Source organism: Dipteris shenzhenensis, chromosome 31 (assembly GCF_047967505.1).
Source record: "Dipteris shenzhenensis isolate YYH24624 ecotype China chromosome 31, Dip_SZ_1.0, whole genome shotgun sequence".
Lineage (NCBI taxonomy): Eukaryota > Viridiplantae > Streptophyta > Polypodiopsida > Gleicheniales > Dipteridaceae > Dipteris > Dipteris shenzhenensis.
The window spans coordinates 18,804,589-18,819,181 of record NC_141626.1 but is presented as its reverse complement, the minus strand read 5'-3'; the positions used below and the strand labels follow the sequence as shown (position 1 = coordinate 18,819,181).

Sequence of the window (14,593 nt, the reverse complement as noted above, 5' to 3'; positions counted from 1 at the left end):
GATGCCATCTGGGCAATACAAAGAACTAAACCGCAGAGTGTAGTCACATGCTTTGGGTACTTAGCAGGTGCACATGGGAGGTGTGGAGCATTGATTAATCCACTTTGTAGAGGGGCTACACAAAGGGTTCCTACTCCTTGCTTTAAGGGCAGACGACAACATCCAAAAGGGATCACGGACTGATTCATCTAGTTTTGCAATACCACTATTACCCACACATGGAGTGTGGATCGTTCTATTCAAGGTGTGTCCAGGAGTGTGGAAGATTGCATGGGACACCTCTCTAACTACGGAGGAGAGAGGTCATTTGGTCAAAGCAGGGTTTATCCTAGATGATGTTTTCGAGGATACTGAAGTTCGACAACGTAGTGCAATTAGTCATGCACGACCTCCCCGTCGTGATGAAAAAATTATGAGATGGAGATCAAAATTGAGTAAGGAATTCAAAGAGAGGATAGAGAAGGCAACGAAGGAGAGTGCTAATGTTATGAAGGAGGATATCGTAATACCTAATGAGGTGCATGTGCTTCATATATGAGCTATAGGTTTAGTATCTAAAGGCCTCACCTACTCTGTCACTCTATTAAAGTTTCCGCACTGCACATGTCTTGACTTTACACAACATGATGGGAAGGAGGGTGCATACATGCCTTGTAAGCACATAATACTTTGGATTCATTTCTGTTCTTGGATTGAGTGCAACAGTCCATCAATTCATGCATCAAGTTGCTCTCACAAAAGTGGAACTTTTATAGGCCTGGAGTGCTGGAAGAAACGTTGCAGAGTAGATGGAAATATTCTCAAATAGATGAATATGTTCTGCTCTATGTCAAAGAGCACGTGGTTTTGGGCTCTATGTCAAAGAGCAGCATGGTTTTGGTTTGCCATAAAATATCATTCGGTGATCCTTTCATCTCCTAGATGGAAAGTTGCATCAGTTATGGATCCCTTTTGACTCTTCTTTGTATTGCATAGTAGTGTGTTGGAGGGTGGATGGGTTCAATATTTCCATAAGTATGGAGTGCATATGTATTCACTACTTTATTCTCTATCTCTTTTGAGATTTGCATATTGAAGTTGTGATTTTGTAAAATTGTGGTTCTTCTGCTCTATGTCAATGAACAGCGCAGTTTTGGTTTGCCATAAAATGTCATGCGGTGATTCTTTTCTCATGTGGATGGAAAGTCGCATGAGTTTTAGATCCTTTTTGGCTCTTCTTTGTATTGCATAGTAGTGTGTTGGAGGGTGGATGGGTTTAGTATTTCCATCAAGTATGGAGTGCATATGTATTCACTACTTTATCTAAGTTTGGAAACATTAAGCGATTCTCTCTATCTCTTTTGAGATTTGCATGTTGAAGTTATGGTTTTGTAAAATTAGATATTTAAGTTGGAAGGGTCTTGCTCACTCCTTGTCGCTCGCTTTTTTGGGTCTGCTGGCTTTCCGCTGCTCGCTTTTAATTGGTAATCCTCCACCAAAACTAATTAATCAATTGAATTTGGTAGAGAGGTGAATAGGTAATAATGCTTCTAGGCAATGCTAATAAATATGGAAAATATATTTTTACACAGCTGCAAAGTATAACAAGAACATGAACCTGTGCACAACGATTTTTGAACCTTAGATTATTTAGAAAGAGCTTGAAGTCGTATTGGTAGGCCTTTACGGAAGGTCGGGGGAACGAGCCCAGACATTCGATCAAGCTCTCCATTATCGGTTACGAGCTCCCAACTAGGTAATGACATAACAAATTACTCGTTAACTATGTTTACAAGCTTTGCAATTGAAGCACAATTTGAATCTAACAATTCAACCTCCCACAAGGCGAGCTGATTTTTACGAGCAGAGAATGACAGCGAACCTGTAAAGTGTGACAAGGTAGTGGAGGAAGATTGAAGCTTCCATTCTTGCAAGCGTGGAGCCGAGGCAAAGTCTAGATCCTCCACCGAAAGGTCTGAAGGCGGCCCAATTGCAGCTAGCATCGTCCTGGGAGAAAGGATGTTCAGTGTCGTGAACCAGTACAGCACGTCCGTAATTCAAATGAATATGGTGTGAATGAAGAAGTATCACCTGCCAACGCCAAGGGTCAAATTTGAGAGGTTGTGGAAATACTTTAGCATCAAGGTGTATGCTGGAGATGTTCAGAAGCATCCGCCATCCTTCCGGAACTGTGATGCCTGCTGTCAGAGGAGCTCACTTAGTAGCAATACCCACATACTTTTGATATGTAAAACCGGGTAATCAATTTGGTGTCTGAGCTAATAGATACCTTTGTAATTTATGGGTTGAAGCGATTCTCGATGTACATTATGCACTATATTCGTGAGTCTCAACGTTTCATTTATCACCTAGAACCAAACATCGACGGTTGATCAGCGTCATAGTGAGAATCGCGATTGTAATGATTGTTTTCAACCATAAGTAGAAAGTAAGCCAGCACGAGGTCAAAGGAAATTCTACATTTTGTGTGAAGCGCATTCCTTTGTACTCAGCCCATGTCACCTTCTCATTTTGGTTCTTGGTCTTCCGGATTTCAAGATGCTCCTCCTACGAACACCAACAAACCTTCAAAAGTATATATCAAACCATGACAAGTATCGTAGTTTAGGCATGAAGAAGAGAGAAGACGAAGAAAAAGCAGCTCTTATAACTTCAAGGGAAAGAGGCTGCTCACACGGAGCTCCTCATAAACTCCTGGATTTTTGGAGAGAAGCTTGAAGAGGCTGGTTAAGAGCAGTGAGAGGACCATGTAGCCAGAAAAGAGTAGGCCGAACACATGATCTGCAACTTGGATTTCCTGACCGTTCTCTCCCATTTCTTGTACGTCTTTTAAGAGTAAGGCGGCATAATTTGTTGGACCTCCGTTCAGGGCGGCCTCCTTAAACTTTGTCGACGTAATAACCTTTTGAACGGTGGTGGATAGTCTCTTGCGAGCCTTGGAAACGTATAAAGAATCGATCAATTATGGTTTTAGCTTTAGCTAGTGCAGTAAAAGTCAAGTAGCACAAGTCAAGTAGCACGGAGCATTAATACGAGTTTACCTTTATAGCTGCCCCATATGTTGTTCCAGGAAGGTTGATGGGAATCGATGATAATCCCTTTACAATAATCTCCATATCTTTCAGTAGGTCCCGAGTAATAGGATCTTCCGGATCCAAGCCTGTGGTCTTTTTAGCAATGAAGGTGAAAGCAAACTGCTCGCATTGTTATACAAAACACCGTTATCAAGATTCAATAGCAATCATACAGAAATTGAGCTGCTTCCACTTCCAAGTTCCAATTGATAAAAAATCTTCGAGTGTCAAACCTTTCTGGCCTCGACTTGCGCGTCCACCGTGCTTCGTCCTGTCCACGACTGCAAAATCCAAAGCGCATGATCTTGAAGGTCGTCCAGAAAGTGTGTCTGTAGGTTTGCAGGACTCAGAAATGAAGATACAAGGTTGCGTATCCTTTTGTGCACGGTGCCCTCCAGCCTAAGAACCGAGCCGATTATTTGTCTGAAAACCCAAGGATAACTGGAACGTACGAGAGTTCCCTCACTTTGCAGCAGCTTTATGTTGAGCTCTGGATCCATGGATACCACTGTAGGCGTTCCAAGAAGGTGAGTCTTGAACACCTTCCCGTAACTGAACCATATCAAAAGGGAATGGTTAGCAAATACCTACTCCACAGGGATATTCCATATGGGTGTTTAATCAGATCCGTGGGCACCCAAATAAATTAGCACAACAGTTGCAGCTCGTTCCGCGGCATATACGTACCATAGGAGGCGGTTGCAGAAGTAAGGGATTGGGGTGCCGGTAGGGCAAGCGAAGAGGAACTGGAGAGATTCACCAATGATAGGGAGCCCGAAGCTCCCAGGAGGCAGCTGGATGGAGGAAGAATCATGATTCTGCCGGCAGAGGGCGAGGACGTGCTTGAATACAACGTGAACAAATGGATACAGGAGGACGAGAGGAAGAAGAAGAGAGACGACTGCAAGAATGCTATCCATAACACTGCTTGAATTCCAATCTAAGGTTAGATGATCGGAAGATTGATCGAACAAGGATCCATCCGGTGATCCATTCTCCATGCACTCGTACACTAGCAGCCCGTGATCACACTCTGCACAGAATCGATACAGGCGGAGCCAGTTTACGTGATGGATGTTTCCTACAGGTGACGAGATGGATTTAAAGGAATTACACATACAATATGCACACAGGTTGTGTTGTCAATGATGATGGTAATTGAAAACGAAATCCAACATGTAAGCACGTTGAATTTTTTATTAGACGGCGAGGACGTGCTTGACAATATGCACACAGGTTGTGTTGTCAATGATGATGGTAATTGAAAACGAAATCCAACATGTAAGCACGTTGAATTTTTTATTCAGAGGGCGAGGACGTGCAAGCACGTTGAATTGTGTCCTCCGTAAGGAATTCCATCTCTAGTAGATCACTTCCTGTATTAGGATAAGATGAAGTTCTCTTTCAATGGAAAAAAAAACAAAAAAGCTCTGAGCGAAGATCGATTCCTGTTTCGCAAACATGTGGCAGCTCTACGTATTGTGGCACGTTTTTATTCAGCGGAAAAAAAGAAGCAAATTAAATTAAAGGAAAGATACGAAAAAGAAAAGGACAGCTTAAAAAGCTTGAAACTTGTTCACATGGCTTGGCTTAGAGCCTCCTCGACGGGGAAGTGAGACTCTAGTTTCAACACCACAGGCACCTAACGTTTAGGCACACGAGCTGCGTTTTCGACATTTGGCTGGCGCTCAGTGGATGCAACAGCCCAAGGTGATTGGTTGAGCATGGATGGAGCACCCCGGTGCCCAATTGAATCGACCACTTTCAAGTGCTCAAACCTCCACCGCCATCACAAGATTTTAGCATGCGTGAACTGAAGGGGAGGCGCATTCAACACCTCGGTGCGTGCATTCACCCCTTGGAGATCCCTTGTGAAATGAGCCTCTTAGTAGCCATTGCTAGAGTATCATCCTTTGTAGCGAAAAATGAAACTAGATCTAAAACTTCCCTTCAAACTCAGAATTAAAATTCAGAAGAGATGTGGACCCTATGAAAAACAACTTGATTCCTTATTTTCCATATGAGTTGGAGTGTGATGGCTCGGATTAAATGCCGTAGCTTAGCTTAATTTAATGTACTATGACACATAACTCAACATATATTGTGACACATATTGGGGTCTTTATATGTATGCATTAAATACAATCAACATCTAAAACCACACTACATTCCTAGGCCATGATACATCCCACTCTTTATGATATTCACCCTCCCTATGGTTCCTCATCATCTCAAGTCCTTCATGTGATAATCACATGGAGTGCTAGCAAAGCATGTCTCACTAGGAGGCATCTATCTCAAATGATGGTGGCAACTAGAGGCTGTAGATGCTAACTCTAGGGATCAAATGCTCATGGAAGACCCCAAGAGCTATATGAGCCTAAACCATAGCTAGTTATTTATTGAAAGTTGAGAGTACATCTTAATGACCTACTTAAGGCTCATTTATGCTATACGTAAAAAGATGGAGGTGAATGTGACAACCATGACCTTGAGAGTACATCTTAATGACCTACTCAAGGGCTCAGCCTGGTGGCTATATAAGAGCAAGCCCGTGAAGCCCATTTCATCACTAGCTATAGCAACCCTGATTCCTTAGCATCTAGCCTCCGTTTTCTACTGTTTCCAGCACGCCATTGAAGCTTCTTTCATAGGAGCGCACGGTTGGGAGGCAGTGCCATCTATTGTATTAGTTCTACAGTAATCAAATTTTTGATTCTCCATACTATCTTGTTTTCTCTCTTGCGTACGAGATCATGTTATGTGTTGAGCATAGACGTCGTATTATTTTCTTACAGAACTAGGGAAAACTAGGAGAAAATAGGAAAAATCGGGAAAATTAAAAAAGGTACTAGAGTGGGGTAAATTGAGAAATTTTAGGGGAAATTAGGTGGTACTTAGGTTAGTAGTAGTTAAGAGGGGACTAAATTGAGAAAGCCTACGCAGTTATCATGTGACAATCAGAGTTTCATGGCGATTGCAAAGAACCCTGTGTTCCACGCTCGCACAAAACACACAGAGATTCAATATCACTTTGTACGTGAGCTCATCATGGATGGAGAGGTCGACTTGGTGTACTGTTCGACTACAAATAATGCTGCAGACATCTTAACGAAGGCTCTTGGAAGAGACTTGCTGGAGAGGCATCTTCATCGACTTGGCATTGGGCCGAAAAAGTAAGTTCACTTGCGGGTGGACATTGAGGGGGGGTGTTAGATATCAATGCTCCACTCTCATGTAACTACGCGGGAACCAGCTAACTCTACTTGTAAGCCCCCCATATGAGGAGAAAGCATTTGAGTAGCTTGGTTATCCAGTAGGTCCTAGTTTGGACACCAGATGGGGGCCATGTGTGGCCTGATGGCTGGACGGCTTCAGATAGAGTTGGCACACCGTCAACTAGGCTACATGCAAGTGCGGGAAGGCATCCCATGACTGACCGCACTGAGGGTAGATGGAGCATTTCCCAGGTAGCCCACTCTCGGGTTGCGGGGCCCGTTTGGAGCCTCAGATGATCCCGAATGGCTCTGGGCCGAACGGAGACCGTAGGATAGTTGCTCTATTTTGCGCACCGATTCTATCTTGTGGTCGGTGGCCTATTTTGGGACCGACCCTTAGTCGGCCATTTTGGGCGGACTGGGTTGGTCACCCAATTGGGTCTAACCGACTACTTGTGGTGGCTATATAAGAGCAAGCCCGTGAAGCCCATTTTATCACTGGCTATAGCAACCCTGATTCCTTAGCATCTAGCCTTCATCTTCTACTGTTTCTAGCTCACCATGGAAGCTTCTTTCACAGGAGCGCACGGCTGGGAGGCAGCGCCATCTATTGTATCGGTTTTACAGTAATCAAATTTTTGATTCTCCATACTATCTATTTTCTCTCTTACGTACGAGATCCTGTTATCTGTTGAGCACAAACGTATTGTTTTCTTACATCTACCTCTCCACAATGACTCAAATGTGATAGTATGGGGATGAAAGAGAAGTTAATTGTGCTCAAGTTTCAGGCATGCCTTCATTGTTGGAATATGTTTAATTTGCTTATGATCACATCAATTGTTCCAATGATATTGAGAGGAATAAGATGCTAGATGAGGTTCTCACTCACTTGAATCCTATTTAATCTTGCTCCTTATTTGGGGCTGCTCGCTTTTTGGTAATCCTCCAAGGGGAAGACATTACTATTACACTTTTGTACGTAGATGATCTGATTGTTACAGGAAGCAAGGATAGCTTCATCAGAAAACTGAAACAAGACTTATCTGTAGAGTTCGACATGAAAAATTTTGGACTTATGCACTATTGTCTTGGAATTGAGTTCTGGAGAGATTCAGATAGCACATTCATGAGTCAGCTCAAGTATGTTGACAGTCTTCTGAAGAAGTTTCATATGGCACATTGCAAGATTGCAGCCACTCCCATGGAACAAAGTTTGAAACTTACTAAAGATTCAAAAAAGCCTACAGTCAATGACAGATACCATAGGCAGCTCATCGGATCTCTTATATATCTGACAATCACATAGCCAGATATTTGTTATGCAGTAAGCTCACTAGCACAGTTTATGGCAAATCCAAAATAGTCACTGGAATGTAGCCAAAAGAGTCTTGAGATACATCAGAGGTACAAGACAATTTGGGATAGAATATAGAGGAAGTCATCCACGGTTACATGGATACTGTGACAGTGACTATGCCAGAGATCATGAGACCAGGATATCGACACAAGGATATGCATTTTTCCTTGGTCAAGCTGCTATATCATGGTTGTCAAACAAACAACCAACTGTTTCTTTGTCTTCGACTGAAGTAGAATATAGAGCACTCACTACAGGTGCATGTGAGGCTATATGGCTCAGAAGACTATTGTCAGAAACAGATTACTTTGATGAGTTAAAGCCAACAACAATATACTGTGATAATCAATCGGCTCAAGCATTGGCCAAAAATCTAGTATATCACTCCAGGACAAAGCACATTGATGTCAGAGAGCACTTCATCAATATTGTGATAGCAAAGAAAATGTTGCAGAAATCTTTACCAAACCACTCGGTAAAGAGCTATTCGAGAAACACCGACTAGCTCTTGGTTTGACGCAGAGGAAGGACATTCCCATTAAAGGGGTGTGATGGAATGTAATGCTCAGTCCTTAGATTCCCAAGAATCATCATCTTGAGGGAAGGCCTACTTCATCATGTTGATCTTGAGGGAAGGTGTTGAGAGTTCACGCTCAACATCATGTGATCATGTGTGCATAGCACCATCACATGATCATATGTGCATAGTACTAACCTTATAGAGTGCTATAAAGGAAAGGGTTAGATCCCCTAACCCTAACCCTAAATGGGTTTATATATATTCTATTTTTTCAACTAAATCTAGTGTACAGTTACTCATTTGTCGTGTGCTCTCTAGCTGTGCCCTCTCTCCTCATCTCCACTCTTCTCCTCTCCCCTCTTCATATTTTGTCAAGGAAGAGCGGTCCGATTGCTCACCTAAATTTGGAAGAACCTAGAGAGCACCAGATATCAGGGGGGTTCCAAAATCTGTGTCTGTGCCCCCAACTAAGCAAGGCATTGGATGCCCATGTAGGCATGATTAACAATATGCTGGTTGAATACGAACAATTGCTACCGAGAGGTTCTGTTGGAGCTGTTGCTTCTTGAGCAGGAGGTCATTATTGTTTGTCCACAGTATGTAGACCATCGCTGCCATTCTATTGTGCTCCTCCTACACTTGTTGTGCAAAATCATCTTGGAGGGAGGAAGCTATTGCACTCGCTTCTATAGTGGAGGGGGAGGAGCTTTCTTTATTGGCCAGATCGGGGGTGACTCATGGGCAAGGACGTCTTTAAAGGGATCCCAATTCCCTTGGCTCCGCATCTATGCTCTTTTCTTGTAGAGTGCTCACGCTCTTCTCAAGTGTCTTGATCTACTACCTAAACTTGTACTTTTACTCCACCTAGCTCTTGGACTTAAACTCAAAATTTAGCTTGGCTACTCTAAGGTGGTCCTTGGCATCATCCTGGTTGCATTGCAAGGCAAGAATGTGATCCTACAGGTGCCCGAGTCAAGGGGACTCTACTTCTTTAGCCAATCCAACAAGGAGGAGGAGGCCATCTATGTGTGGAGGCTCTATCATGAGGGGGGGGGTTCTTTTCAAGGGACAGCACGGACTACTTCTAGCTACTAGCATCTGGCATAAGCATCATCTCTTGGCCTTATACTGAAGATTGGACAACTAATTTGATGATGCATAGTTGTCCTTATTGGAGAACGAAAGCATAGGCCACATCTACATTTGGCTCTCGCTCATCTTTATTACTAAGGACGGCCATCTATTTGTTACAATCGCATGCTAGGATGAGCTCTAGGCGCTTAATGTGTTGTCTCCACCATTTGGCCTACTCATCTTGTGAGATGAGCACTTGCAACTGCGTGATAGTACGTTGTCATCCATGGGGGTTATGCTTTCAGACTAGCTCTAGGCAGTGCAGATCTACATATCCTAGAGAAGGGCTTGGGCTATTGTATCTGTAGGTTCTTAGCAAAGGATCTCCAGCATTTGAACATGCTACTCCATGGCATGTTGAGCACTACGTATGACTAAAGTGTTCCTTCTCCTATGACAGCTCAGGGGCCCTTGTCCTGAACTCCTATCACAGATGTGCTAGTTCTTACTCCTACTATTGCAGGTTGCTATTGGCTTGTGCAAGCTCCTAGTGCAATCTCTCCATCTAGTCAATTGCTAGGTATTCTATGATGTACTGGGCATAGTGGTGGGCCACCTCAATGTTGCTTGGTGGAGGAAGATGGGGAAATTCCACCGGTGTGGCCAAATGAGTGGGAGGCACAATAATGGCAATCTTTGACTGCACCTTCTGATCTATGTTCATCCCCAAGCGCTTGTTGGTAGTGGTGGTGGATGTCTCAATGGGTAAGGCCTTGTTGAGCCTTCCTTTTGAACATTACCTTGATGGGTTCGCTGAGCTTGGGGATCACCCCTGCATTAGTTGTGACAATGGTAGCCAACCGAGGAGGCAGAATAGACAGTGAGGAGGGTGATATCATCAGAACTATTGAAGAGGTAGGCAGAGGAAGGTTTGGCTGCAAGGGAGGAGCCAAGGTAGTAGAGACAAGGGGAGGAGCCGAGGTAGTGGAGACAAGGGGAAGGAGTGCCAAGAGAGCTCCAAGAGAGCCGATCTCATCAAGGAATCTGGCGTAGGTGTCTCAAAGAAGGTCACCATTTTGAGACCTAAGGTAAGTGTAAATGAAGTGATCAGCTCAAAGTCATCACCTACAAATGCTTTGGAGCCAAGGGTCTCAGTAGGGCTACTATCCCCCTCATCCATGACTCATAGGTCCTTCTTGTGCTTTTGGTCTTCTTCTCTAGCTTGCACTTTGAATGGTGCTTTCCCACCTTTGACATCTTCATGGGGTTTTCCTCTATCTCTCCGGCCATTTGTGGCACTTAGAATGGGAGCAAGACGAAATACACCGGGCCAGCTTAGGTTTGCACATTATTGTGCTCGATGAGGTGTTTCACCTCATGAAGGAAGCGCTCCATAGATAGGTGTGCCCATGAGTGTTCCATCTTTTGCATGCATTAACCACCCTGTCGTCATAGCAACCAAAATATTAGAAGGCTTTGCTTGCAAGAAAACATTTATAGCAAGGGTTTAGAGGAGGTTTGGAGTGGTTGCTGAGCAAGTATTCTTGGGTGGTCTTCTTGCCAAACAGCGCCTCCATGAATCCTTGATGATGTGTATCAAGTTAAATCCTTAATGATGTGCATTGAGGTCAACACTTATGATGTGTACCAAGGTTAATCCTTGATTATATGCTTCAAATTCAATACTTGATGATGTGTATGAATGGCTAGCCTTATGTTGGACTTTGAAGTCTTTGATAGAACTATATGAGAAGTAGTTGTGTTATGCAAGAAGTCAGGCTAATGCCACAATGCAGTATAGATAAAGTCATGCCAAAATCTAAAATGAAGTTCCAAATATTACTTTTGTATTAGAGTCATGTTGGCTTTGAACATATATTGGCATTGCAAATCTTACATTGGAGTGGAAAATCTAGAGAGAGAACATCTTTAGCCACTCCATATCTACTTCAATGAGCATTCAATGATTGGAACTTTGAGATCAATGACATTATCTTGATTTACTAGAATAGTTATGCTTTGACAAATGAAATCTTGTAAGAGATAATCACATCTAAGAAGAGATGTGATGAAAAAAATAGACAAAGGGAACTCACATTTTGTGATGGAAAGAGAATCCTTGCATAGATAGCAAGGGAACATCAAGATATGCACCAAATCAATAGAAATATGAAAGACTAACCTAAAAACAATGCAAATTTTGAAAATAATTCTTGTAGGGTATAGAGGAATAGGACACAAATAAAGGATGTCCGATGCTAAAGATCAAAGAAGACCGTCAACTGAAAAGAACTTCATAATTCATACTAAAACTCAAAAGTAGATTCTAGGAATATTGACCTCCAAAAACTGCATGAAGAAATATAAAAGCCATAAAGTAGAACCTGGATAAAGTTTTATTAGAAATATCCAACAATCAAATGTTGCTTTGAGAACTATGCTCAAGGAAACAACAATAGAATAAGCATGAACATAAAACTCTATAACCACGGCTGTGGATGCTATCATCCAAAACAAGCTTTAAAGTAGAAATTGACTATAAGATGGATCTATGGAAAAGAAGGTCATTGAAAATAGGAAATACAATGGGACATAAATGCTTTAACAAACTATGTTGGAAGTAGATCTTGTGAATCTTTGATGGTTTCAATCTTTTGAAGCTAATACCATACTGTGTCATTGCACAATTTTGAGCTATGGGAAGAAGCTGGAGCACTAACCTAAAGTACTCTTCCTCTCATGAAAAGATTCATGACTTGTTACACTAGCTATGGGGCTAAAAAGCACAAAGCAACATAGGCCTTTACATCTTGACATTCCTTAAGCCCTATAGAGATGGAGAGCATTTAACATTGTGAAACCTCAACAACAAAGGCTGAACAAGGCAATGAAATATCTAGTGGCATGCAAATGCTACAACATTCCTTGAGTATGCAAGAATAGAGCAAACACCATGACCATATCCGACTACATGAGGATCATTGGCTTTGATACTATGTTGAGAACAAGGGAGAGAGAGAAGAATATCATGATATCTCAAGTTTTATACAAATGTAAACTATGATCTCATCTCTACTCTCAATAGCCAAAAAGTTTTGTACAAATGTACACTGTTATCTCATCCCTACTGTCAATAGGAAAAAACTTGAAGATGGGTAGACACAAGAGTAGGAGGATAAGGAATAAAACTTTATATGTGCATGATTGGTGTGATTTACATCTTGATGGCTCTGTCACACAACTACCCAATGAAACCAAAAGGATCGAGTAATATCCATGATGCCTTTGATGGAGAGAGATTATGGTGGCAATAACATGAAAAATGCATGTTCCCAACAAAATATTTGTCAATAGCCATAGAAATTTGAACCCTTTTTATAATCTTCATGGGCAAAGGAGGAAGACGTAATTCATTCCTAGCTTACATTGTGTATCAAGAGAAACATACATATTGGTAGTAAAAGTAGTTCACATGTTTCTAAAGAGAGATTAAAAACCATCAAGGAAGCATCAATTGGCAAAGAAAACACAAGGCATATTATAAATAGTTTTCAACAAGGAACACAAGGTTGTTGATTAAATCATGCACATTATATAGTGCTTGGGGTTGGGGGCATCATAAACATACACAAGGCATATTATAAATAGTTTTCAACAAGGAAGACAAGGTTGTTGATTAAATCATGCACATTATATAGTGCTTGGGGTTGGGGGCATCATAAGCATATTATATAGTGCTTGTTGTTGCGATCAAGGACATCACTATATATAAACCAGATATGTTGCATGCATTTAGATCCTATTTGTAAAACCTTTATTCGTGATTTTTTCATTAATAAAATGCACCCTTTTCCTACTTCCCAAATCCTTCTTACGGCACCCTTATGTAAGTGAAAATGTGAGAAAAAACGAAACTAAATAAGTCATGTTGAACTCTTGTGAGTGACCACCTTGAGTGCGTAGGCAAGGCACCTACAAAAAATATTTTCAAAAATTTGTGGTAGGCACATTTTCTATAAGAAAAGCAGCTCATGAGAAGTAGAGAAAAGCATTAATTTCTCATACATCTAATAATGATCATTCCTCTTTCTTGTATTGGTTCTTAAAAAACAAAATCCCTTCAAAGAGAACCACAAAGTCCACCCTTGAGTGTGTCTCCATAAGATAGATTTTTGCCTTCTTTTTTGCCTTGTATGCCACCCATATAATATTGGCTAATAGCATCAAAGTCTAGAGAATTCAATGGAGCATGAGCATCAATTGATGTGGAGCTTATTGTAGTTTTAGTTTTCATCTTCAAATTCCATGACATTATCTTTTGGAAATTCATTTTAATGAACGTATTTTATCTTGCTAACTAAACCAAGTGCCTCCATTCAACAAATGTGGAGCTTCCCATTTTGAGAGCTAGGTTGCACCATGAGGAGTCTAAGTATGGCTCCAATCGTTTGCATTAAAGGCTCAATCCCCCTAAGCCCCACAAAGGCTACCTTTGTAGCTTCAAGATTATGGGTGGCAAAGGAAGGCCTTTGCATGCTTACATCTATTTCTATGACTATGTATATCTATTAAAAATTTAATAGCATGCACTTTAATGAATAAAAGTAAAAATGCTCTTATCATCCTGCACTCGTAGGACTTAGATCTTCTCATGTAATTGCATTTATATTTGTTATAATGTTGAAGGAAATGACAGTATAATCACTCATCCATTTCTATGATGGCATTGAAGGAAATGACATATTGGCCAACAAACTGACTTCACATTCACAAGCAAAAAAGAGGAAGACAAAGATATGAAAAGATCAAGGTGGTGAAGAACACAATGAATGCATCCAATGGATTCCATTGGTCAAATGAATCCAATGAAGTCATTTATCAAATGAAATACAATGGCCCACATTCACCTAATGGTCATAACATTTTGCTTGCCTTTACATGGAAATAAATAATCTAACATTGTCCACTCATGGCAACAAGTCATATATATGTATGTCACGATGTGATTGAGTGCTATAAAGAGGATGATTGTGATCTAGGTTGGTGTTGAAAATGTTTCACTCATTGAAAGCATCTTTCAAACTAGATCTTGTATCAAGAGAGTCACAAGATCTATAAAATGATACTTGTCATGTCCTCAACAATTCGAAGACATTGGGTTCGAAAACATGGGGTATCGGCTTAATGAAGTTAACTTAGCTGAAAATACATCTTACAATGGATTCACCTAGAGATTATGGAGAAACGTTGTAACATTCTCTCATTTGTACAAGAAAGTTGTGATGTGGATTGGGTAAAAGCAATAGCCATTCAATCATTAATCGTGGTGATTAATGTTCAAAGCTGG

At 41.3% G+C, this 14,593-nt stretch overlaps 1 protein-coding gene across 5 annotated transcripts; it reads right to left on the bottom strand.

Moving 5' to 3' along the window:
- Positions 1–1,534: 1,534 nt before the first annotated feature.
- LOC147881149 (cholesterol 16,22-dihydroxylase CYP90G4-like) lies at positions 1,535–4,136 on the bottom strand. 5 transcript variants are annotated; one of them, XM_087370146.1, is made up of 9 exons: positions 3,762–4,136; positions 3,308–3,626; positions 3,042–3,194; positions 2,675–2,935; positions 2,461–2,547; positions 2,270–2,348; positions 2,071–2,177; positions 1,862–1,986; positions 1,535–1,731 (listed from the first exon to the last, which is right to left on the bottom strand). In XM_087370146.1, the coding sequence occupies exons 1-9, from the start codon at positions 4,073–4,075 to the stop codon at positions 1,626–1,628; spliced, it is 1,551 nt and encodes a 516-aa protein (XP_087226272.1). In that variant the 5' UTR covers positions 4,076–4,136; the 3' UTR covers positions 1,535–1,625. The 5 variants fall into 5 exon arrangements, with proteins under 5 accessions (XP_087226272.1, XP_087226273.1, XP_087226270.1 ...); XM_087370147.1 differs by having other exon boundaries at positions 1,862–2,177; positions 3,308–3,403; positions 3,527–3,626; XM_087370144.1 differs by having other exon boundaries at positions 1,862–2,177.
- Positions 4,137–14,593: the final 10,457 nt, after the last annotated feature.